The following is a 26,554-nucleotide window of genomic DNA, read 5'->3' on the forward strand; positions in this document are numbered from 1 at the left end:
AGTGACACACACAGACCTGTATTCCGAAGTTCAGCCCTAAATTATTTATGATTCATTTTTTTTTTCTTTCGTTTCTCGGTAATATAATGATACGCTGTATTCAGCAGATAATTAATTTTTCATGACGGCTGCTTTTTCGAGTGGGTGTTTGCGAGTCGATACACGGGGGGCTTGTGTCAACTGCCTCCCGGTCGATCAGGACTGTGCCCCGGGGTTTGGAAAGACTTTGGTACCAGGAGCTTCTTACCTGAAGTATGTTACCAGGCAAAATACCATGTATCCATTTTATACAATTTGTGGTTAGTTTCCAGCTATTTTTGCTTAGAGCAGATATAAGTTTTGAAGTAATTGTTTGTGTTTAGAAATGCACCACGAAGTTGGTTCGAAAGACTTTGGAACGCTAGCTGCTTACTTGAAACATACCAGGCAAAAAACCCACACCATTTTGTACAATTTGTGGTTGGTTTCCTGCTTATTATGCTTAGCAGAAATAGTTTGTGTCATTTTCTGTTTAGGAAATGCGCTTTGAAGTTTAGGGTGATAGGGTCACGTTTTGTTTACACGATATGATGAATAAAAGATGCTATATAAGCACAGATTAAACTTGAAATAGCTTACCCGCCGAAATTCCACAGCGGTTAATGTTGTTCATAAATAAACACATCGATATAAAAAAAAAAGAGGAAAAGATACAAACACGAAGTTACACAAACGATTTGCTTTCACCTCTCAACATTTTGAGTCTAAAATACCGACTTCAAATTATCGTTCGACAACAGGTTTGCCAGTTATAAACAAAATCATCCATCCAAAAGTTAAGCCCGGTATTTACTTCCTTCGATGGCGAATGCTGAATGTTGAAACGTCACAAATTCGCTAACTAATAATTCTCAACCGTTGAGTTGTAGTTAACTTCTGCGAAACAGGGTTGTGACGTCGACATTCGTATCGCATCGAAGCAAGTATCAGCCTGGCTTTGTTTCTGTATTTCGAACTCGCTTAGGCATAAAAAAGATGATGTTGGCGTAACGGGCCCCCAAAATAGGGTGGATAAGTAGTTGGGATTTCTTTTGTTTTTGTTCTCCTCCCCCCACCCCCTCCCAGCAACAAAAGTGACACGTTTTCTAATTATTGTTTGTATATACACGATAACAAAATAAAACAATGCCACACACAACAAAATAGTACATTTTTAAACTCTTGATGACATTTATTTTATGTTTATGTCTTTAATAGATTTTAATCATTAAATTTCTTCCCTTGATTTTTTTTTTTTAAATATCCATGGGAAACTGTATTTTTAGAGTAGGTCGGGTTACGCCAACATAATTTTTTTTAATGCCTTGTTTTAACCTCTCTTTAACACGAATCCACTCAACTGTGAGTTTCTATTTTTAGCCATTATTGTGGAAGGTTCTGATCATGCGCATATTATTCTTATCCAGACTGACGAGGCATATTCCAAATAGCTCCGTTGCCTGTTGCAGAACATCACAGATCTATAATAAAATTCATAACAAGAGCAGTTGCTACACAAACTCATATCGGCAAATCGATCGACCAGCCCCGGGAAGCAGGCAGCGGTATCGATTAAGCTTTTAAGAGCAGATCTTACAAACGACACCACGGTTAATTGTTAGCGGAACACACAAAGGCGAGAAGAGGCGAGTAGCCGCATCCGCCCCTGAACAGAACATTTGTATGTATGAGTGTGAATTTTTGGATTTCTGTTTTGAAAACGCTGCCTAAAGAAGTTACCTCCTCAGGAACTCCCCCACGGTGTGACTATAATAATGCCGGAACCCACAGCAGACACAGACTCCCTTGGGGAGGTGATCCCCCCACGGAGGGGGTCTGGGGCGTCTCAGAAGTCAAGCAACAGCAGTGAGGGGTCCGAGAAGAACATCAAGATGGGCGATACGGAGGTGGTGTTCGTGGACCAACTACACCAGAAGTATGAATGTGTCTTCTGCAATCAGGTGTTGAGGTACCCGGTGCAGTTTGAGGAATGCGGGCATCGTTGTTGCACCTCTTGCTTGCCAAGCCTTCTCCGGTAGGTCTTCTCTCTAACTATCACTCAAAATTTAAACAGCAAGAAAAAAAACACAAATAATTCCTTTCGAGGAGCCCTCAACAAGTCTCTTATATTGTTGTTTTGCCATAAGGTTGTCAATCCTTGTTGTCTTCGCTTTGTTGTTGTTGTTGTTTTGTTTTATTTTGGGGTTGAGTTTTTTAAGGGGTATGAGAAAAACACCCTTATATAGCCTATATAAGCCCGTATCACAAGCCACGTATTCCGAACGACACGAACGATGGTCGTTTGGAACGAAATTGCTCGTTTGGAACGAAATTGCTTTTGGTTCGTCTCCTTCTTCTGTTTATATCCAAATGGATACTAGTTTGAGCCTGGAATATCTTTCGGCTGCAAAATGTAATGCTTCGAAAGTCTTCAATAGCGTTTCATCATCATTGTGTACGTCTTTTAACAATTAATTTTCATTTTGTTTACAGTTTTCTCTTACTTTGTACATTTTTTAAATATTTTTTTATTTTATTTAAAAGTGTTGCAAAATGTGTTTCAACGCTAACATATTATTATTTCTGAAGAAGTTTCACCTGAAAAATATTGATAAAGAACACTTTCGAACCCTTTTTATATGCATGCTAAAACCGCCCAATCAAAGACATCGTGTCCCGTAGGCCCAATATTGATCATCAGAGTCACGAGTATTTTTCACTCTCTTATATAACTGGTTTCAGATTCGTGCGGTCAAAGCAAAATGTCTTATCTCGATCTTTATTATATCAGGCAGAAAAAAAAGTCAAGGAACTTTTCTTTTACTATAAACGACCATCATTTTATACCAAAGTTCATGAGAAAAATCTAACACTCTTTTCCACGTCTAATTCCAGTCAGTGCGCATTGATAGGCAAAAGGCTTTACCTTTCATTTGTTACGTTATTCAATTCGGCTCGATTCAATTTTATTTCATTTGCCAACATATACCATATACATTGATGACTTTATTGGCCAAAAAAAGTACAGCGACATTTTGACATTGGCAATGACTGCTTCTTGCCAAAATACTGCTGTACTTTATTAATGGGTATCTGATCATGCTTGTCAAGCAACACAACAACCAAGGTTGAAGTATGTTAATGCACTTTGAATTAAAGACACTAGACACTATTGGTAATTGTCAAAGACTAGTCTTCACAGTTGGTGTATCTCAACATAATGCATAAAATAACAAACATGTACAAATTTGAGCTCAATTGGTCGTCGAAGTTGCGAGATAATATGGAAAGGGAAAACACCCTTGTAACACGAAGCTGTGTGCGTTTAGATGGTAGATTTCGAGACCTCAAGTTCTAAATCTGAGGTCTCGAAATCAAATTCGTGGAAAATTACTTCTTTCTCGAAAACTACCTCACTTCAGAGTAAGCCGTTTCTCACAATGTTTTATACTATCAACCTCTCCCCATTACTCGTTACCAAGTGAGGTTTTATGCTGATAATTATTTTGAGTAATTACCAATAGTGTCCACTGCCTTTAACTGCAACATGATCTATTCTCTCTGTAACAATATTCACCGCGATTGTTATTTCGGAAGAGATGGCAGGGAGATGCTCCACAATTCTCCGTGTTATGATCAATTTGTTCTCAATAAATCTTTAAGTTTCGGAGTGCTTGTCCAATTACATTATTTATTGATTTTTCAAAACCTGTTTTCGCATGACTCAGCAGTTTTTGCATTTGTGTTATGTGAAGGCAAGCTGCTCTACACTCTAAAAACTCCCGGGTCAGAATTTACCGGATTTGGGTCCCAGGGGGCCAGATCCATTTCTGGGTCTGTTTGACCCGGAATCTGTGTCAATGTCACCTGGAATCCATTTATGGGTCTGTTTGACTCGGAATCCGTGTCAATGTGACCCGGAATCCGTGTCATTGTACCCAGAAATGTGGTTAAAGCGGGGATTTTGACTCGGATGCCGGGTCATATTGACGTGGATTCCGGGTCAAACTGACTCAGAAATGGGTCTGGCCCCCTGGGACCCTAATCCAGTTTTAAGAGTGTAGCTACCTGGCTTATAATGGGCAATGCCTCAACGCGCTTCCCGCTAGTTTATTACATAGAGACGTCAAACATCAGAAGTATAAAATTTATGTACTAAAATATCGAGGCATCTCCCACAGTCTTTATAATGAATTTGACTTTACTGGGGAGGAAACAAAAACCAAACGCTTGTTAATTCCTTAAAATTAATGTGAATAACCTACAAAGATTACATGTTTAAGTTTGTCTGCAGCTTTGGACAGGGCATTCTTTTGTTTCGAAATAATTAAGAAAACTCGTGCAGTTTGCACACTAAATTATATCTTGTAAAATTAGGTTGGGCTAGCCTTTGGGGGATATGGCGAACACCATAGGTTAACACCGTTTGGGTTGGATTAGATGTGTATACACGTCGTTGAGTCGTCAGCCACAGGTTCTCTTCAGAACAAACACCACTCAAAGAGATAACAGTGTTTACCGCAAACCATTCTTAGTTATATACTTCCACCATGCAAAGTTTCAAATCCTACATAAAAAGTATACCCAAACCAAATATATTTTAACACCGTGGTATCTCAAAACGACTTTTAGGCTTAATAACATTTAAAAAAAGGTAAAGAACTTGAAGGGATGGTACACGTTTGGTAATTACTCATAACAAGTATTAAAGGAACACGTTGCCTTGGATCGGACGAGTTGGTCTATTAAAAGCGTTTGAAACAGTTTGTTATGAAATGTATATGGTGAGAAAGATGTTTTAAAAGTAGAATATAATGATCCGCACAAGTATCACTCAAAATTGCACGGTTTTCATTTTACGTCGCGAACTAACACGGTCGGCCATTTATGGGAGTCAAATTTTTGACTTCCATAAATGGCCGACCGTGTTTGTCGACGAGGTAAAACGAAAACCACGCAATTTCAAGGCATGATTGTGTAGATCATCGTATTCTACTTTTACAGCATCTTTCTAACCATACCGATTTTATAAGAAACGGTTACAGAACGCTTTTCAAAGACCAACTCGACCGATCCAGGGCAACGTATTCCTTTAACTTAAAAACTGACTTGGTAACGAGCATTAGAGAGCTGTTGATAGTATAAACCATTGTGGGAAAGGACTCCCTCTGAAAGAACGTAGTTTTTGAGAAAGAGGTAATTTCGTACTAAAATAATAAAAGACTTCTAGCTAGAAGTCTTTTATTCATATCTGAAAGCACACAAATTCGTCTAACAAGGGTGTTTTTTCTTTCATCATTTTCTCGCATCGTCGATAACCAATTGAGCCCAAATTTTCACAGGCTTGTTATTTTATGGTTATGACGGGATACTCCAAGTGAGAAGACTGGTCTTTGACAATTACCAAACGTGTACCTTCCCTACGCCAAATGGTAGATTACCGACCAGTATAGCAAAATATATAATTTCTACAAAGATAAGAAATCATTGTTTAGCTATCAATGTGGAGTAAGGGGAGTACGGCAGAGGTTTAGATATAGAAAACTTTAAGTTTATGTAATCATTTTATATGGTCTATGCTTAATCCATGGTAGGTCTTACGTTTTACAGGCAGGGTATTTTATAGTTGTCAAAGACCAGTATCTTCACTTGGTGTATCCCAAACATATATATGCATCAAATAAATAACCGTTACAAATTTGACTCAATTGGTCATCGAGGTTGCAAGAAAATACTGAAACAAAACACTCTTGAAGCATATTATAATTGTATGCTTCAAAATAGCGGTTTCTCACATAATTTACTTAAAAGGTTTTGTTTCTTACAACGTGTTTAATATCTCATCTCCAGTGCTCTTTTGCTATGGTCATTCTTTTTGGAGTAATTACCTAATGCTACTCTCACACTTAGCCGAATATTCTTTCGAATATGAATATTTTTAATTCGCGATGAATTCGCCCCAAAGTTGCGATTGGATAGTGAATATGTTCTCGGTCGTTCTCAAACCTCTCCGTATCCAATATCTTACGCATAATACGCACGCTTTACCAACAGTACCAATAAATGGCCTTCCGCTTACAAAAATCGATGGCGAATTACCGTCTTCACAACATTCGCTGAAATTTAGGAAGCGCTTCGTTTTGCTGTTCTTACAGAGTGGCGAATGTTCTTGCGTAGATGAATTTTTGAATTTCGAGATGAGTTCGTCAAAAATGGCGGTTGGATAGTGAATAATTTCATCTCGGTCTCACCCCTCGATCGTCCCTCTCCTTATCAATATCTTACTAATATATTACGAACGCTTCATGGCATGGCTTGGTACAATAAAACAGTTCGTAAATCAGTTGATAATAATCTCCATGCGAATCGAAACTCTTTGAAGGCACATCAATTTCCCCAAACTTAATTGTGTTAATTTACTGCAACATAAACACGAGTCGTCACTTAACTGTACTCGTCAGTTGCTTCATTGTGTGTATTCATGCATGTTATTAGCAAGGACCTTGCTCAATGATTCACGCAGGATGAAAAAATGTCCTTAAAGACACTGGACACTATTGGTAATTGTCAAAGACCAGTCTTCTCACTTGGTGTATCTCAACATATGCATAAAAGAACAAACCTGTGAAAGTTTGAACTCAATTGGTCGTCGAAGTTTCGAGAGAACAATGGAAGGAAAAACACCCTTAGTTGTCGCATAAGTTGTACTTGAATTCGAGACCTTAACTGAGGTTATAAATATTTTAGTGAGACAAAAACTACATTCAGATGGAGCCGTTCCTCACAATGTTGTATACTATCGATGGCTCTCCATTGCTCGTTACCTAGTAAGGTTTTATGCCAATAATTATTTAGATTAATTACAAATAGTGTCCAGAGCCTTTAAGGAATAGGAAATTACCTTCATCAGTTAAAATTTGTACTCGGTTTTTAGCGTGGACGGAAGAACGCAAGCCAAGCGTTCAAGTTTGTCCTATAGCATTATGCACGATTAGTCCGCCCCATTATGTGGCTTAGTCCTTCATTGTGTACGCGGGAAATTAACAGAACACGATCAAAATTATGAGCTTAAAGTCTGGTGGTGCACTGTGTAGCAAAACGGTTGCCATGGGAGTAGTTAAATAGCAAAGGCTTTATATTGTTTATTTCTATTAGACCATTGATTGGTCATGGGAGTGTTGTTATTGTGTACGAGCATGGTGTTTGAGACAAAAGATCGCCCTCAAATTGTTTTTGCGCTAATTAATAATTATCAAAGACAAAGATCGAATTTTTAAATTGCTTTCAAGAAAACATGTAAGTGAAACTAATGCCTACATTATTTTGTTTTTATCAAAACAAATTGAGTGATAACGTATGACAAAAGTTGGGTTTTGTAATTTTTCTTTAAAATATGGAGATTAATATGTTGTATAGGTGGGTATCAATTATTGCGTATGTGCAAGAAACAAAATGGCGCCCGTCGCCGTAGGCAAAACGTGGTATCCCCATGGGATTTAAAATATTATGCAAACCGTCTGGCCGTAACGAACTTATTCTAAGACACTGGACACGTTTGATAATCACTCAAACTAATTATTAGCATAAAACCTTATTTGGTAACGGGCAATGGAGAGCTGGTGATAAAGTATTGTGAGAACGACCCCCTCTGAGTAAAGTAGTTTTTCAGGAAGAAGTAGTTTCTAACTCAATCAGGCACTCAATATTTGAACCTGATAAAATTACTTCAGGCCTGGCGCCTTTTATAGACATATGCAAGCACACAAGTTTGTGCAAACATTGTGTTTTTCTGTCATTCTTCTTTTTGCAACTTCCTTTCATGACCAATTGAGTCTAAATTTCCACGGATTTGTAATTGTATGCATATACAAATGTTGGGATATAACATCAAATGAGAATACTGGTCTTCGACAATATTACCAAAGGTGTCCAGTGCATTTAAAGGAAACAAAATTAACCTGCATTCCTTTTGTGTTTTGAAAATAAGTCAAATTATTAGTGTGAATAGAAATGTTACAGGGAGGCCACATATATCACACAGAAATAAATTAACCATAATATTATGAGCCTGCTTAACTTTTATTGAACATCTTTCTATAGTGAGATGCGTTGGCGTGTAATTAAAATGTTTTTATTTTCATTTTACTTTGGAGTCATGATACTAAAATAAGCTGTCATGTTGTATTTAATTGTTGTAGTTAATTATATTGACCCTGCAGAATAAGATTGTTGGGTAAGGGTCTGTAAACAACTCGGTTTGGAATACTGTCACAATATTAATAATTTAATAGATGTTAAATTTGCATCGGGGATAAAGAATATTAATTTTGGTTTTTACACATACACCGATGTGTGTTAGCACTGTATATACTCAGTACTTTCCCGAGTGCTGTGAATCCCACCCGAGTAACATGCCTGTGATTTTTTCACAGGACTCGGGAAAGTACTGAGTATACAGTGCTACACACATCGGTGTATGGGTAAAAACCAAAAATTAATAATATTAAGAATGGCAATAAAAACCTACGTGGTAGAAGTATACTGCAGCTTTGTATATATAGTGTTATGCATACTGGGAAACATTTCACTTCGAAGTATTGAGATTATAGAAAAAGATACTACCTTTATCCCCCAAATATTCAACAAACGAAGCGTTACTGGAACCACTTCTCAGATTGTGTCTTCCGTTGGGATTATTCTTTGAAAAATGCAAACACCTTTTGAAAGTAAATCTTCAAAGGTAGTTTTATTCATCTACATTTAAACAACCGAATGGTTCCAAAAACATTTTTTAATTTTTTATATTTTTTATATACAGGCATTAAATGTGCATTAAATACTTTCGTGACAATCATGAAAATGTATCAGTTTTATTGAAAGACCAATATTTGTTATTTTTCGTGTGTTTTTAATATTTTTCTTATTCTCCATTGTACAGAGTTGCTCCACGATGTCCTTTAGACCAATCACCAGTTTCCAGGGACAGTGTAAGTATATACTTAAAGAAAGTGGACACTATTGGTAATTACTCAAAATAATTATTAGCATAAAACCTTACTTGGTAACGAGTAATAGGGAGAGGTTGATAGTATAAAACAATTTTGGGAAATTGCGCCCTCTGAAGTGGCGTAGTTTTCGAGAAAGAAGTAATTTTCCACGAATTTGATTTCGAGACCTCAAGTGTAGAATTTGAGGTCTCGAAATCAAGCATCTAAAAGCACACAACTTCGTGTGACGGGAGTGTTTTTTCTTTCATAGTTCTCTCGCAACTCTGACGACCAATCGAGCTCAAATTTTCACAGGTTTGTTATTTTATGCATATGTTGATATACACCAAGTGAGAAGACTGGTCTTTGACAATTACCAATAGTGTCCACTGCCTTTAATGTAATCCTCAAAGACCAAGGCGCTTTACAACAGTGTTATTCTGTATACTCTCTTAATGTAAAAGAGTGAAAAAGCACTCTTTGAAGAGCCATATGAAGGACAACTCTTTTTGGAGTGGTCTTCCACTCTTTTAGATTGAAGTTTGCATCTTTTTGAGTGATTTTTCACTCTTTCTTGAAGTGAAACCCCTCTAAAAGAGTGAAAGAACCACTACTCTTTTTGAAGAGCCATATGAGGGACAGCTCGAAATGTAAAGAGTGGTGTTTTTCACTCTTTTACATTTAGAGAGTAGGATTTGTGGCATTGCATGGTGAGGTATCAATATATATTTGGATTGCGGTATGAACACCATGTGCTACTTGCCAGGTAGAGTTTATTCTTTAGAGAACTGTCTCGCTATATATTCTACTACCGCGGAGTAATTTTATCTGATTTTTTTTCGGGAGACCGATTGTTATCCTGTTTCCACTTTCTATGATGATTCGGTCATGAACGGGAATCGAACCTACACTCAGCCATGAAGAGGGATCAACCCCACACTCTATGATTCAGCCGTAGAGCTGCTTAAAGTCAGTGGACACTTTCGGTAAACAGTTTTGTCCAAAGGCCCACACTTCGTGTATCGCAACTTATATACAAAATAACAAACCTGTGAAAATTAAGGCTCAATCAGTCATCGGAGTCGGGAGAAAAAAACGGGAAAACCCACCTTTGTTTCCGCACGTTTCGCCGTGTCATGGCATGTGTTTACAGTAAATCCGTAATTCTCGACAACGAGAATTAATAATGGTTTTAATGTTATCTCGAAAAGTCAAGCATTTCGTGGAATAATATTTCAAGAGAAGTCTTTCACCATTGCCTTCTGTAAACCCTGTAAGTTATTTGTAAATCTGTGAATTTTTATTCTTTTCTGTACCGAAAGTGTATAATGGCTTTAAGCAGACAATTGTTCCTAAACAATTTGTGCTTGGACACAATTGGCATGAGACCAGAGAGAAACGGTGCACGCAACTTGGTATTTTGGCTTGTAACCGTACTCCGGTAATAAGCTTTATTTTGTTGGGCTTAGCTACCTTTAAAGCAGTTCTATGAAAATGGGCCCATAGAACTCATTTTCGCCGTTACAATGCATTTTTAGACGAGAGTTAACACCCACTTCTTACCACTCAATCACTACAGGTGTACGTGGACACTGCCTTTGGGCGGGAGATTGGCGAGCTGGGTGTCAAGTGCCCAAATCACACGAGAGGTTGCGGCTGGAATGGAGTTCTCAATGATAATAAGGTAAACCTCTCAGTTTTTATATCTAGGAATTGTCAAATTTGTTGTGAAATGTTTCCGGCAATTTTACATTGTTCGTCTCGTCGCATACAATTCCCTGAGGACATATATCATGTTAGAATGTTAGACAATGATTGATTGGATTGTATGTTTTTGTACAAGCAAGTTGAGCACAGCTATTGAAAATCAAATTTATGTAAATATTTTTTTATGCAAGTGTTGCTTTTGACCTCTCGCACAACGCGCAGCGTCCTTCACGCACATAATGTCTGCCATTTTGAGATTCAATATACACACAGCCTCGATAACATGGGCAGTGCAGTGCGCTGTTTGGATGGTAAACTCTGTAACATAAAATGAATCAACCGCAGATCTAACTGAAATATAGAATATTTTCAAATTGGATTACCATCGAGCAATGCATTCTGTGAAAGGAAAAATATTGTGCGGCGAGAATGTACACCACCGGGAACGAAGTCACACAAAGTAATTGACTCCCTGACTCTCCCCAAAAATGTGGGAATGTGAGACGCGCGTTTTGCGCAGGTGCGTTCCGTGTCTGGCGGGGTTAACAATGGATTATGTAATAAACAATGAGACTTTTCATTTTTTTATGGGGTTTTGTGTTTCTTAAACTGTTTATGCTCTAGCAGCTCTATCGCTACATATGAATGGTTATGTCAGCTTATGATGCTTAGAAGATATATAAATCATTTTAGGCAAATTATGGCAGTAAATTATAAAACGAGTTACACCCACCCAACCATTAGTAATAGGGTCATTATTAGACTCATTATGCTCAGCTTTTACAACCTGTTGTCTGCGAACAACATGATATATAGCTATTTTCTATTTTGCACGTGCATAAGTGATGAGCCTATAATGGTTGTTTATGAGCGTATCATTGCAAACGAGCCATGTATGTAGCATTAGAGACTGGACCCATCTATGAATAGAGAAGGCACAGTGTAATAATACAATTAATCTTCATTTTTGTCGTGTAGATCTACCGTTAATCATTATTCAAAAGTCGCCATGACAAAATTGGAGTAAGAAGTTAACGTGGGGCTGGTTCGCTGCAAAAACTGGGGTGTTAAAATTGACCCTATGTGTGTGTGTTGTCTTGTCACATACACAAAACGGTTCCAATTTAACACTATACAATATTGTTGCATGCTGTGACGGGTTCCATGACGTTTTGTACACCCGAGGGGGAAAATGGCACCCGAGGCGAAGCCGAGGGTGCCATTTCCCCTCGAAGGTGTACAAAACCCATGGACCCCAGTCACAGTGTGCAACAATTGTTTTGTTATACATTTGTATAACTGTTATTCCTCTTCTTGAAGTTCTGTTGTCATCTTCAAACATTATTACGACGGACTATTCATTAACAAAACAATTGTTGCACGCTGTGACTGGGGTCGATATGTTTTGTACACCCTCGAGGAAAAATGGCACCCTCAGCTTCGCCAATAGGGTGTCATTTCCCCCCTCACGTGTACAAAACGCCATGGACCCCGTCACAGCGTGCAATTGTATAATCAAATGAAGGAAGACGAGTAAACTATACACCAATCCTGGTGCGCAAGTGTTGGGCACTCCGCGCCATTGCATGCGGTACCTGTGCCTATATCGTTTTGTGCACCACATAATGAGACAATATGGGGAAATCATGTTCATTTTCATTTTTTTTTAGAAATTGGATCTTTTCCTAAACGACTTTCACAATTTCCTTGACATGAATACTTGATACCAATGTTGCTCATTGACCACATATAAGCATGTCTTATAGGTGAGTTTGCATTGTCGCTAGCGCATTGTCGCTAGCACCATGGCGGCAAGGTATTTTGTCAGAAGTTCAGTATTTTACTTTCTTCCTAATTTAACAAATTTATCAAGAATGTTGTAAATCGTTATCATGCCGCCATTTCAGGGAAATTGCATTAGTAGACAGTCGAGGAAGTTATTAAAATCCCATAAAAAAGAGAGAAAGGGGACACGATTTGCTCGTGTCTGTGCACACAACTTGGCACAGGTACACCGCAGCAGTGGCGCGCGGCACCCATCACTTGCATGCCCGGATTGGTGATACCTTTTGAAACGTCGAGACCAAACAACGCTCCTTTTAATACACCTTAAAAAATTGTTTTACATGGCTGTATCTGCAAGTTCGTGATAATTTCTGTCATTATTTGCTACAAATCACTTCCCAATTCTTGTCTTTAGACGTCATGTCATATTGACTGGTTATCCATCAGCTAAGTTTGCTATATTTTTAAATACAGTTATAGTTTGTACTCCAAGTGACATTAATTTACTATTTACATAGTACGACTTACTGACCTTTTTTTACTAGATAAGCCTATTCATCCCATTTTTAAACCAAAACTCAAAAATAATTGGGGTATTTTCACACCCATTTCTCCACCAGGCTCACTTCCAGCAATGCATGTACAACGAGGTAGACTGTCCCAACTCGTGCGGGGCCCACTTCGAGAAGCGGTTCCTGGAGGCGCACGTGAACGACGACTGTACCAAGAGGATGGTAACATGCGAGTTCTGCGACAAGAAAATCTTCTATAAAGATGAGATTGCTCACATGAACGCGTGTAAGAAGTTCCCGGTCCCTTGCCCGAACGGATGCAAACTGACTGATATTCCACGGGAGAAGGTAAGGAACCATGCAGGGCCCAGTTTTACTTGGCTGCTTTTAAATTTTTTTAGTTAGGGTCATGTTGGTAAATACTCCGACAAAAATTAATATTCAAACAAAACAACCTTTTTTTGATGGGACGCACTGCAGCTGTCGAACTATTTTGAAAAAGGATTTTTCGAAGTAATATGATTTGAGCATTTTTTCAGCCAACCGTATTATTTTGATTCTGAGAAACGATTTATAATTTCTTTATATTTGTGCCTACTATACGTTGACAAAAACCATCCCTGACCCATACATTAATTATGTAGGGGCGTAACTCCTTGAACTACACAAACGCGAGAAGGTTCTACTGGCACCTGCAAGCCAAGAAATTGATTGTGAGGGGACATGTGATGGAAACCTCATAACCTGTATACCACTATCCGTAAGACGGGAAGCCTTACTACAAAGAATATAGTTGGCTCAATTTTATCAGAGAGTATAAATTATATAAGTTGTATTTCTGCACAAAGTATGGGTGAAAACAGTTTTCAGCCCCCAGGAAAACAATTGCAAAGTTTTGGGACCTGATGTCTTGCAGACAGTACAAAATAACCCATTCGGTTTGCAGTCAAACTTGCTGCCCCGGACCCCAACACATTATTATGCAAATCGTGGGGTTATTCATTTTGAATGCAGTGGACTTGCTTGCCTCAGAGTTGCCTGTACAAATTGCCTCGTATTGCATGACATGGCCCTAACATTCAATCAAGATCGCTGATCAGACTTACACAGTGTGCATGACTTTGGCAGATTGCTGACCAATATAGATAACATCTTTCTTCTTCTTCTTTCTTCTTGCAGGTCAAAGATCACGTAGAGAACGACTGCCCCAAGGCGAAGATACCATGCCCTTTTCAAACTATGGGATGCGACTTTAAGGTAAAATAGTTTTGTTCCCGCTTTTCTTCATAAATTCAGCAATAGAAAAAGAAAAACAATCCAGAGCTATACCTAAGTTTTATTGAATGCAATATGTTATAATTAATACGCTCTCTTGAGACGTTGGTTGTACACTTGCTATTTTCTTCTCTGATGAATTGTTCACAAAGCAGAAAAACTGCCTATTTATAAAAAATTTCCGAGAGGCATAAGTGCAGGATACCAGTCGGGATGGTACTTGTGAAATGGTGTAGTTTTGGATATACCATTTTGTGGCAACCGCATAATTTCATTGTGTTGAGCTGGTTTGCTTCAACGTCTCTATCGTTTTCATGGAGCTACTTTAGCATTTAAAATGAGGAGTAAAATTGTCTAAAAGAAAGTTGTTTTCCCCGAGCCAAATTTACAGGTGGCACTCCTGTTTTGCCCAATAAATGTAAGATGAATATAAAATATTATGCTCACGATTGTTCAATATATTCTCTTTGTCGTACCCCTTCGTACTAATATTTAAAATTTCCTCAAGTTTGCCAAGTTTGTATTTTAAAATGCACATGAGCTTTTGTAGTTTTAATTAACACTCATATTTTTGTTTACTGCAAAGCCATGTTTTATCAATGTCCATAATGTCCTTTAAAGGCAGTAGACACTATTTGGTTATTTGTCAAAGACTAAGCCTTCACAGTTGGTGTATCTCAACATATGCACAAAATAACAAACTTCTATATCAGTTCTAAATCTGAGGTCTTGAAATAAAATTCGTGGAAAATTACTTCTTTCTCGAAAACTATGGCACTTCAGAGGGGGTCGTTTCTCACAATGTGTTATACCATCAACCTCTCCCCATTACTCGTCACCAAGAAAGGTTTTATGCTAATAATTATTTTGAGTAATTACCAATAGTGCCCACTGCCTTTAATATGATAAGTTTCTTAAATTGTGGCATCAGGAGATTAATTTGATAGTAATTCAGTTTACTTTTTTTCATCAGGGGTGATCATTTTTTCTCTCTTACTAGTGTGTAGGCATAATGTTTTCTTTATCATTCTTAATTTTTGTACTTTACCTGTGAAATTGATAAATGAAATGAACGAATGAAAGTTTCTCTATGAGAAATCTGTTGTTCAATCTTTCACACAAACAGGGTGAACGTCAAAAGATGCAGAAACACGTGCAAGACGAGCCAGTGGAACATCTGACCTACGTAGGGGAGTCGATGCTGAAGCACGTTACACTACTGGAGAAACACAAGGAGATGCTTGTTGACCATAAGGTAAGACCGTGTTCGAATTAGCGGCTACGGCTACGGCTACGGCTAGATTTACGCATCATCATACGTATTGGACATCCTTAGCAACACCCTTAGCAACAGCCGTAACCGTTGCTGTATAGCCACCAGCCAATTTGGATACGGCTAATCATTTTATACGCTGTGTCTCCCGTTCGGTTAAAGGCACTGATGGACACCTTTGGTAATTTGTCAAATTTCACAAAATTCTGACTTCCTAACTTAAGACTAATCTTAGGACTTAGGACGAGTCCCAACCCTGCACTGTAGCATGCAGACATTAAGATTAATCCTAAGTTGGGAAGAGTTACCCGTCCTAACCCGAGATAAGACGAGTCCTAATTCTTTGTGAAATCGACGGCAGTATTCTCACTTATGTATCCCAACATATATTGCATAAAATAACAAAATAATCTTCTGACATCGAAGTTGCAAGAGAATAATGGGGGGGGGGGGGGGGGGACAGTGTTGCACCATGGCGTTCAGATGCCTAAGGGGTTCAGACCTGCATGTAGCCTTTTAGTATTTGTGTGAGAAGTTGTCTCATTCTCAAAAACTGCGTTACTGAAGATGGATCCGTTTCTTACAACGTTTTATATTATCAACAGCTCTCCATTGCTCTTTACCAAGTAAGTTGTTATACTAATGTTGTTAGTAATTACCATTAGTGTCCATATATGCCTTTAACGGGAGTAAACGCTCACCCTGACCTCAGAGCTCGAAGGTCTTCATGCATAAAGAAAGATCATCTGTTGTCATGTTTTTTTCATAGGGAATTTAGAAATGGGCTCAAGTCAACTAGAAGTAATTTATCCATTAGTGTTTCACTGAAGCAACAAAACGTTGCTTAAACAAAATTGTCTGCCATGCAAAAATAAGCTGGATAGAATTTACAACATGAAAATTTGCGATGATTAAGTCTGCTGACACCTAGCATTCCAAAGTCTTCAATTAATTAGTTAAATTTGTGATTTTTTTCCAGGAGTCTTTGGGCACGTGCGTGCAGAAGGTCCGCGATCTTGAGATGCTGTACGGCTCCCAGCTCGTCTGGAAAATCGACCGCTACGCCGAGAGAATGCAAGAGGCAAAGACCAACAAGAAAGTGACCATCTTCAGCCCGCCATTTCTAACCAGTCGTCATGGTTACAAGATGACGGTATCGGCTTGTCTGAATGGCGACGGGAAAGGTAAGGTTTTTTTTCCCACGGAGGAAATTATTTATTCAAACTTGAGGGAAAGGTAAACATGGTTTGGATTAGTTATTTATGGAGGTGACTTGGGGAGAGCGATGGCGGATGATGTTGATGCATTGTATGGCTTTCCATAGTTTGCAATCTCCTCGATTGGCAGAAAACTCGACTATGACGTTCCAAACGAATAGCCCTCCTTATTTTGCATTGTCCATCGTCCAAACAGCTATTAAACAATCACCCAAACTAGTTGCATTATTTTTGTCAGTCATTCAATGGAGACAAAGGCCTATAGACCTCCTTATTTTGCATTGGCTGCCATATTGTTGATGAAAAGTGCACCGTGAAAGGTTATCATTGAGTCTTGCTCATCGCGCACACCGGCGCACCTTTCATTGTTTGTCATTAACAATGGTGGCATTATAAAGGGGTCTATGCGCACAATAGACTTTGGCTCAAGTCGGGTTTCGTGCTTATCGATAAAACCAACATAAATCAAAATTATATGTACTTTGTGTGTCCATGATGCACCCTTTTACTTATCCCCAACCTCTGTATCTTCCTCTTCAAACAAAAAACAGCCAAGGGTCATTTCATGTCCGTCTTCGCCTGCATCTGCAAGGGAGAGTTCGACGCCCTCCTCCCATTCCCCTTCTCACATCGGATCACCTTCACCATGATAGACCAGTGCCAGGACCCTTCGGCACGGCGTAACATCTCCTACACCATCAAGCCCAATCCCTGCAAGGAGAACAAGCCGTTCCTCGGCAGGCCCGTCGGGGACCGCAACGCTAGCTTCGGAACGCAGAAGTTCATCCCGTTGAACACGCTCAAGACGCTGGACTACATAAGGGATGATACAATGTTCATTAAGGTCCACGTGGATTATGATAACATGATACTTTTGTAGACAACTATATATTATTTTAAAGGTACTGGTCACTACACTATTGATTATTTCTCAAAATGATTGGTAGCATTAAAACTTACTTGGTACTTGGTAATGAGCAATGGAGAGCTGAAAAACGGCTCCTTCTGAAGTAAAGTAGTTTGTTTGAAAAAAGAGGTAACTTCTCACTCAAATAATAAAAGAGTATGCCTGAAGTCTCGTAGGCATCTGAAAGCACACAATATTCTGCAACAAGGGCCTTTCATTTGTGTCCAGTGCCTTTAAGAAGGATTGTAAATTTTTGATAAGAAATTATTAATAATTTTGAGAAAGATTGTAACTTATTGATAAGATAAAATTTAAAGACAAATATTTGTCGTTTCTCGGGTTCGAAATGTCTTCATTGATTTCTAATCAACAGGGACATTCAGACGAAGTAGTTTCGCATGACTCATGATGACAGCAAATACAATGTGTAAATTTGTATGTCAAGCTGATGGTAAGCATTGTTTTTAAGTGGCATGGCCGTCAATCAACCAAATCAATCAATCAATCAATCAATCAATCAATCAATCAATCAACCAATGGAAACATATGGCGCCATATCCCAATGATCATTGCTCATGGCGCCGTTGAAGCTCTTGTAAACGGCCCAATTTCATCAAGCCTGTGGGCACAAAAAATTGCTAAGCACATACAAGTATTGCTAAACAGAAACAGGTTACCAGCTAAAATTGCATATATTTTACACTCTAAGTTGTACACTAAATTTTTGCTGAGCAAAGAAATTTATTAAGCAGTATTTATTATTTACTAAACAGCTTTGTGAAATTGGACGGGTAAGGTTCGAGAAAAAGTCTTAAAACTCTGGATTGTAAAAAGGTGCATGATCGTCTGATGATGGAAGACTGTTCCATATCCTGATGGGGGACCGCAACAGGAAAGGTGACGCTCTGCAAGATTGAGTCCAATTACCTCAACAAAATGTCAACAGGTTTTCATTCGTCGTGATCAAGCAGACTTGAACTTACAACATCAAACAAAGCGGTATACGATTGATGTCTGATCTTGCATACATAGTAAAGTGTATTGATCGTGTGAATTTTAAACATAGTGTACATTTTAATTATTGGTTTTGCCAAACGAGTTGTAAGCCTATGGAACGGTTTATGTAAATATATTTGTAAAGGGCAAGAAAGTGCCAATAATAGTTATATTTTGCGTGTGAATGTTTGACACTTTCACACATTTGGTTGTACTTTTGTGGTTGCCACATTAGGTTTGGGATATTGAAAATTGACTGAGCGGTTTAAACAATTTTATTATAAATAAGTGTGTGATATTGAGTCTGTATGATATGTTTAATGGTTTAAATTCAAGTTTAAATTGAACACTGCAAAATGTCTTACTAGCTTTATACACTGCTTAGGTAGCCAATAATGCATTGATTGTTGATATTAGCACAGAGAAAATATCTTGCACTATGTTTAGATGTTAAATGGATTTATGGATTATTGTTTTTCTTTATAGGGTTGCAATGGCGAAATATCCAAAACCATCCCATTTATGTGGTCTAATTTGAAAGAATTGCTTATTATGCCCAATACCACAATTTGAAAATATGTTCTACCAGCCAAACAACATAGCATAATAATAGCTTTCTATGTACCATTTCGAGATCTGGCCTAATTTCATGGTTCTGCTTACCACAAGATTCGGCGCTTACATATCCCGACAAAGCATGGGCCGTCTCTGCAATAAGCAGATTTGGGCCCTGCTTATTCTTGCTCTGCGGCGGCAGCATTCGTTTGACCAGTTTAAAAAATATTTTTAGAAAAAAACTTGCTTAGTAGGCCTATACTGTAACGTACTGTAGACGGGTGCGGTGCTCTCACAGCCACCGCAGACAGAAAACACGAACTTAAATTTCAGTTGGTTCTTTTTCACTCGTTTATAAAAGCAATAACTTATTCAATCACTTACTGGAAAAACAACGCACCTGCCAACACACCTGTTATCAGTTACCTTTAAAAATGTTGTTATACAATGTTATACAATGTTATACATCAGCCAACGCGCGCGGTAATGTTTGTCCAATCACTGTAAAGTTCATACAAAGTTCAAGCCAGCTGCAGTGTGTGGGAGCGTTTTCCGTATGCCTTAATAATAGTGTGGCGGACAATGGCGTTTTGCCTCTAGGCCTAAAAAATATGTCCATGTATAATATGATTGTGTGATTTTCGGTACATGCCATCACTCTACAATACATTTATGTGTCTAATTTTAAAAAGCGGAAAAAGTAGCTAAGAGCAACAAAATATTATGCTTTATACACAGAATTAATAGGGTTTCCAGCCAAACTACCAACTATTATTTTACTCTGAAAAAGCTTTATGAAATGAACAATCAACACGCGAGAATTTATATCAAATGTGTTAATTATAACAATGAAAAACATGGCAATTATATAAATATTCTATACAAATATTCTAACTTTATGTTTCAGTATTTCATTCATTTTTTATGATGTTCAATTCGGAGTGGACACAATTCTTTCGTCAATGCTTTATTTTTTTTTGCGTAGAGCACAGAGAAGGACTTGTCCTTTCTCTATGCTTAGGGACATTATAACTGGATGGCCTTTTCCAATTTTGTCTAAAATGTCAATCTTTTTCTCTTGGAAGCAAAATTCCAAACCAGCCATTTATAGCGATTGGATATGCACATTTATTTAATATGCATGTGATCGGGTTAGCCCTCAGCACTTACTTATTTCATACAACATTTGAATAATAATATTGGAATAGATTATTTTAAGAATGGATATTTTTTTTAGACACCTGCACAATCAAGTTGACTTTGACCATAGTAACTCAGGGGTCGATTTCACAAAGAGTTAGGACTCGTCTTATCTCGAGTTAGGACGAGTAACTCGTCTTAACTTAGGATTAATCTTAAGGTCCGCATGCTACACTGCATGCAGGGTTGGGACTCGTCCTAAGTCCTATGATTAGTCTTAAGTTAGGAAGAGTTTTGTGAAATCGACGGCAGGTCACATCTTTACAAAAATAATAGCGTGTGTGTCTTATCTGTTTGATTGCTAAAAACTTATTTTGTCAGCCGCCCTAGATTGTAAAACTTTGGAAAGCCATAATATAATATTAAAAAACATGGCCACTGTCGGTCGCGCAAAAACGGGGTTGAATTATTAAAAACAAAGCAACCCGATCATGGGAATTATTCTTTTTATTTGAAAATTTGCAGAAAACACTGTGAATTTGGTCACAACATCTGTCAACACGATTGGATGTTTCGTCGAACATTCGTTGGTCCGCGCCAACCAACACGCTTTGTTTATCAACAATAAAAATAATAGAAAGGTAACACATCACACAGTTCCGCAGTTTGTTTTGAAATAGCGCCCTCTTGTGGATAATAATTCGCTCGCGAGATGTTGTGCGCGTCATCAATAATAGATTTGACAGCCCCCAAAAAGGGTTCCAGTGATAAAAAAAAATAATAAAAAAATGCCTGATTGTGACCTGGGGTTGATGACTTCAAACATAGTTGGTCCTAGCTGTGGTGTTTTGCCTTGCTCTATGGTCTTACTTGGAGCATGGAGGTAGATGCTTGGGGGGGGGGGGGGGGGTGGAGGGGGGGTGGGGTGATTCGATGGGCCCATGAGCAGGGACCACTTGAATAAACCATGGAGGTAGTAGTTTGTCATGGAGGAAGAATGAATGTTCCTCCCAATGGTTCTACCTCCATGGTTCCTCCTCCATTAATATATTGTTATGCTGTCACTGTGGGGAACTCAGTTGATCAGATTAATCTAAGATCGATCTAAATGGCCTAGAATAAACACTTGACATGTAAAAATGAAATCTTCATGAGAAAACAAAAACCATGTGCTTCTTGCGGTAGTGCTTGGCTGCTTATTTACTGAAGCGCTTTTCGAAAGCACTGCTTCGACTTTGGATTCGGCTTCAGACTCCTTTCTCTCGTCTGAACCCTTGACTGATCACGTACATTAAAAACGCCCAATAGTCAAAACAACCGCGGGGCCAAGCTAGCCTGAGCCGAGTCTGGAGCCTTCGAAAAGGGCCTATACGTACAAAATTAGCCCGCTTTCTATCCAATCAGAAGCGAAGGTGGTGCGCGTTGGTTTTATTCATATAACGTATAATGATTAGAATATAGTACCAGGGATATTGATCGATGAAGCATGCTTTCTTCTGTTTTTCTTACAAGCTAAAGAAGTAAAGTCTACGACAGAACTCGAAAAAGGTGAGCAACATTTCCGCTTTTGCATTTTGTATTTACGTTGTTGTAGATATGATTGTATTGTTTATGAAACGTAGACCTGTATGAAGTCAGTTGTATTTATTTGTCATGTTTTCCGAACCAGTTAATAAAGTTTTTCTCCGTTGTGAGTCCGTGTCAAAATATTGACTGCAGGTTGTTGCACTCCATGTGACAACTTCATCGTGACTTGTGTGTACCCTGTCGAGTGCATGCTGGTTGACTGTGTAGAATGAGATAGGACATGGTTACCGCACGTTGCGCATCGTTAAAGGCAGTGGACACTATTGGTAATTGTCAAAGACTAGCCTTCACATCCTGGGCCAAAACCAAGATCCAAAACTGCACCGGCCTCGGACCACCTTCTGTTCCAGCGTCTGTTGAGGGCCAGCCTGTCGGGACCAGAGATAAGTTCAGATACCTCGGCTGCGACATCTGCTCTGAAGGTCACTCTTCTCCTGACATCCATCGACGGCTCGCCTCTTCAACCTTTGGTCAGCTAGATCGCGTGTGGTGGAACAAGCGTCTCAACCTCAAAACCAAGCTGAGGGTGTACACTATATGCGTTCTCCCCATCCTACTCTATGGGTCAGAAACCTGGACACTTTTGGTAGAGGATGGCCGTAGGCTTCAAGCTTTTAACACCAGATGCCAACGGCGGGTACTCGGTGTCCGTTGGTCAGACTTCGTCTCCAACGAATCAATTTTGGAAACCACCGGTCTCGAGGACATCCGTGTGTCCATCTCACGGCGACGCCACTCCCTCTTTGGCCACGTCCGTCGGCTTCCAGAAGACACTCCAGCACATGCCGCCCTCAAGCTGAGCGTCAACGCTTGAGGGGGACTACGTCCTGGCCCTGCCTGGAAGAGACCCAGAGGGCGACCATGCAACACCTGGTTGCGCCAGCTAGAAGTCGACCACCACTCACCGGCACAGCAGCTGTGGCAGTCTGCAAGCAATCGTCTGGTTTGGGCGGCTCTACGTCCCCCTTGATGGTCCACAGAGAATGATGATGATGATGAGCCTTCACAGTTGGTGTATCTCAACATATGCATAAAATAACAAAACCTGTGAAAATTTGAACTCAATCGGTCATCAAAGTTGCGAGATAATGAAAGAAGAAAACACCCTTGTCACACGTAGTTGTGTGCGTTTAGATGGTTGATTTCGAGACCTCAAGTTCTAAACTTGAGTTGAGGTGTCGAAATCAAATTCGTGGAAAATTACTTCTTTCTCCAAAACTATGGCACTTCAAAGGGAGCTGTTTCTCACAATGTTTTATACCACCAACCTCTCCCCATTACTTGTCACCAAGAAAGGTTTCATGCAAATAATTATTTGGAGTAACTACCAATAGTGTCCACTGCCTTTAACCCTTCAACAACACATTTTGCATAGTTCAACCCCCTCAACCTTACCGATAATGTGGACAGGAGTGGAAGTAGAATTAGATTTAGACACACAAGTCAGTACTTAGTTTAGGAAGTTTAGTTTCCCCCTTTTTTTACAACTTAATTTTTTTGGAGACATTTAATTTATGATTTTGTCATTTAATTTTAATTTAATTTTTTTTCTAGTTTTAATTTAAGAATTAGGAAAAGTTTCCGTATGGTGCCACCACTTTTTCTTTCGATATGAAATAATATAGTATCTAATTTACCTCAATGAGATATCCCTTTTTGTAAAAATGAGTGAAAAGGTGGTGGAGCCATACGGAAAGTTATCCAAAAAGAATAAAAAAAGGCGAATTAAAAAATTATGTTGCCGTCTTGGAGTTGGTGATGTGATGGACACGCTTCTATCTATTCATTTCTTATTAATTGACTATTTTCCAATGATTTGTTTGTTACTTTTCCCAGTATTTACAACAAGATTAAGAAGAGTAAGACGCCAAAACATATTTGAAGATGGTATTGTGGTGTTGTTAAGTAATAAAGAGGCATTGTAGTCAAGCAAATGACAAGTAGGTAGTGATCTAGCCCTGGTAGGATGTCAGTCAGTGCTACTGCACTGACGTCCTGGGTATAAAGGTTCTTCACAATGCGAACACAATTTTTAACCTGATTTGAGAAGCTGAAATTCCGTTCATATATTCATAGTGTCCCTTCGCCCCACTTGTGTGGCCAAGGATAGCTGAATCCTTAGCCACACGTCCACCCCATTTCCTCATGCAGCTAAGGAATAAAAAAATTCTGGCGGGGTCCTACTACTTGCCGTCAACTCGCCGTCAACTCACTTGCGCCGTCAACTCGCCATCAACTCCTCCAATATACATTTAAAATCCACAAAAGAAGCATAGAACTGTAAAGTATCAGCTCAAAGAGAATTCGCGAACGTTTTAGGTCATATTTCGGAATATAAATTGAGTTTTTTTCTCGTGAAAAAATTATCTCGAAACAGCAAAACCGTCGGCCGCCATCTTGCTTTTTCACATCGATTAGTCTTGGCCCAAGATGTCAATGATTGGTACTTTTTTTTTATCAACACAAAGTCGTTTTTGTGAATGAATTTTTACCGAAAACCATGAGAAATATGTAGTTTATCCCAGACTTTATCCCAACATTTCCGTGTCCCATTTATAAATTTTTCATGTAAATTGAATGAGTTGACGGCACGAAAATGAGTTGACGGCGAGTTGACGGCAAGTAATAGGACCGTTCTGGCGCGCTATCTACGAGCCACCCGGCATTATAAACCGGTTGAATGTGTTCACATAACTCTTAGCTTGCGTGTATTGGAAAGTGAAACAAATAAAATTTTAAAAGAAAGTTTTAACGATAACTTTGCTACCTTTCGCCGACTCTAATTTCATCGTTTCGTGCACGGCGCAGCCATCTTGGAATATGAGAATCAACATGGCGTCATCGGCCTGCCGAGCTGTGGGCCCGTGAGGGCGCGCGAATGCAAATCAACGGCTGTTTTATGTGAATTAAAGTCACCTGGAAATATAATTTTTTTTTCTTTCAAACATAAGAGTATATGCTTACGAACAATAAAACAATTTTTTTAGTAATTGTTTGTCACGATTTATATGTTTAAAAAATATGTAAAGTTGTTTGGGGGACTGACTCCGCCTACCCCTTTTGTGTTGTCAATCGAGGCAGACTTTGCCTGCAATGCGTATAGTAAACACACGTGCAAAGTACATGTACGTCCAAGTCGTGAGTTGGTACATTTCAAAAAGTGTTTTTCTGCATTCAGCAGCAATAAACCTGGTCGGCATTGCCGGAAAAAAACATTTTTTTTTTTTGAAGTTCAAACTCACGACTTGGTCCGTACATGTACTTTGCAATTGTGTTTACTCTACGCATTACAGGCAAAGTCTGCCTGGATTGACGTCACGAACAGCGGCCTCTCGGGTCAGGGTCTACTCTTTAATTTGTAAATAACATAAGAACTGTTTTTTTTAAAACCTTAGTTAACTGTTTATTCACATTCCACTCATCAAAACACATACATTAGTGACAAAAGCTTTATTTTGAAAAAATACCACTTCCAGGTGACTTTAAGCTTGTGTACTTTTTTGTGAACTACGTAGCACGTGCACGTAAAAAGTACAAAAGCTTAATTCACATAAAACAGCCGTTGATTTGTATTCGCGCCCTCACGGGCCCACAGCTCGGCAGGCCGATGAGGTCATACTGATTCGCATATTCCAAGATACACCAAGTTGTGGAGTTTCATAACAATCAAAGCATTAAAAGTAGATACAGTTAAATTACACTGTATTTAAAATAAAAGTTACATTATTATTTTTTGTATAGAGATATGAAATACATGTATGTTATGAAAACAAGGATCTGCTTTCATAGTGACTGTATCTGACCATGGCATTTCAATTTATGAAGGAATTTAGCTTGCACTCAACATTTCATTGAAATGGAATTTTGGGGTGTGTTTAGGGGGGTTCCCCCCTCACAACGCACCACTGGGTGCGCTTAAGAATTCACATTTTAAGGTTCCCCCAGGGGGTACTATTAATCCCACACCTCAAACCTTTTGCACTCAAAATTTTCAATAAACCCTGCTGGGCTCCCGGACTAATGCAAACGTATCCTGGGAAAGGTTTTTTTTTTTTTTCATTTTTGTCAAAAAAGCACTAGACTTGATAGATTACCCCTGGCATGCCAGGTTGATTTTGCCGATGTCAACCAAACAAATGAAAACTGCAACAAAAACTCTGTCGAAGCAAAACCTACAAGAAGATTCTGTAAAGTTCTTCTTCAAATGATTTTCTATGAGATTCTAATGTACAATGCAGTGTACAATGCATGTATTATGTCCTTGATAGCCTATTCAATAATATCATAGCTCAAAATTCGAAAGAATGCCCATCTAATAAAAATCTGAATATTGTTGCCTACATGTTTAGCTAGCTTTTTTGCATTAGGTCTTCGGTCCAGTGTTAATTTAAAGCCCTGCAATACCCAGATTAAAGGCCTTTTCTCAAACCTTGGCTTTGGTTCCATTTACAATTTTAGATCAGTGTAGGCCTACACTTTACATGGTGTTTTCGACACTATAATTGAAGCCCGGAACAAGAGACAGAATCAAGGTTTGTGAAAATCCGAAGTAACAACACTAGAAACAACACTATGAATTGTATGCGGTGTTTTTT

At 38.8% G+C, this 26,554-nt stretch overlaps 2 protein-coding genes across 4 annotated transcripts in view; both read left to right on the forward strand.

The window, feature by feature from the left end:
- Window positions 1–1,670: 1,670 nt before the first annotated feature.
- Window positions 1,671–20,598, forward strand: LOC139939126 (TNF receptor-associated factor 4-like). Its single transcript, XM_071934873.1, has 8 exons — window positions 1,671–2,053; window positions 8,957–9,005; window positions 10,585–10,689; window positions 13,118–13,357; window positions 14,189–14,266; window positions 15,411–15,539; window positions 16,537–16,741; window positions 17,326–20,598. Exons 1-8 carry the CDS (start codon window positions 1,794–1,796, stop codon window positions 17,652–17,654), a joined length of 1,395 nt encoding a protein of 464 aa, XP_071790974.1. The 5' UTR covers window positions 1,671–1,793; the 3' UTR covers window positions 17,655–20,598.
- A 1,182-nt stretch (window positions 20,599–21,780) lies between these two features.
- Window positions 21,781–26,554, forward strand: part of LOC139938117 (piwi-like protein 1) — a 36,819-nt gene continuing 32,045 nt past the window's right edge. The window contains exons 1-2 of one of the 3 annotated variants that reach the window (XM_071933496.1): window positions 21,847–21,920; window positions 26,418–26,491. The gene's annotated coding sequence lies outside the window, so the exon portion shown is untranslated. Of the gene's footprint in view, window positions 21,921–26,417; window positions 26,492–26,554 lie in introns of all 3 variants that reach the window. The other 2 variants (XM_071933497.1, XM_071933495.1) reach the window with 2 other exon arrangements.

The sequence above is a fragment of the Asterias amurensis genome, chromosome 6, assembly GCF_032118995.1.
Source record: "Asterias amurensis chromosome 6, ASM3211899v1".
In the NCBI taxonomy this organism is placed as follows: Eukaryota; Metazoa; Echinodermata; class Asteroidea; order Forcipulatida; family Asteriidae; genus Asterias; species Asterias amurensis.

What these genes read in the sequence shown, in the direction of transcription:
- LOC139939126 (XM_071934873.1), top strand. Translation starts at nt 1,794, where the DNA reads ATGCCGGAACCCACAGCAGACACAGACTCCCTTGGGGAGGTGATCCCC. An exon ending in CACCAGTTTCCAGGGACAGT is followed by an intron (nt 9,006 to 10,584) that starts GTAAGTATATAC and finishes CAATCACTACAG; the next exon opens with GTGTACGTGGACACTGCCTT. An exon ending in CTGATATTCCACGGGAGAAG is followed by an intron (nt 13,358 to 14,188) that starts GTAAGGAACCAT and finishes TTCTTCTTGCAG; the next exon opens with GTCAAAGATCACGTAGAGAA.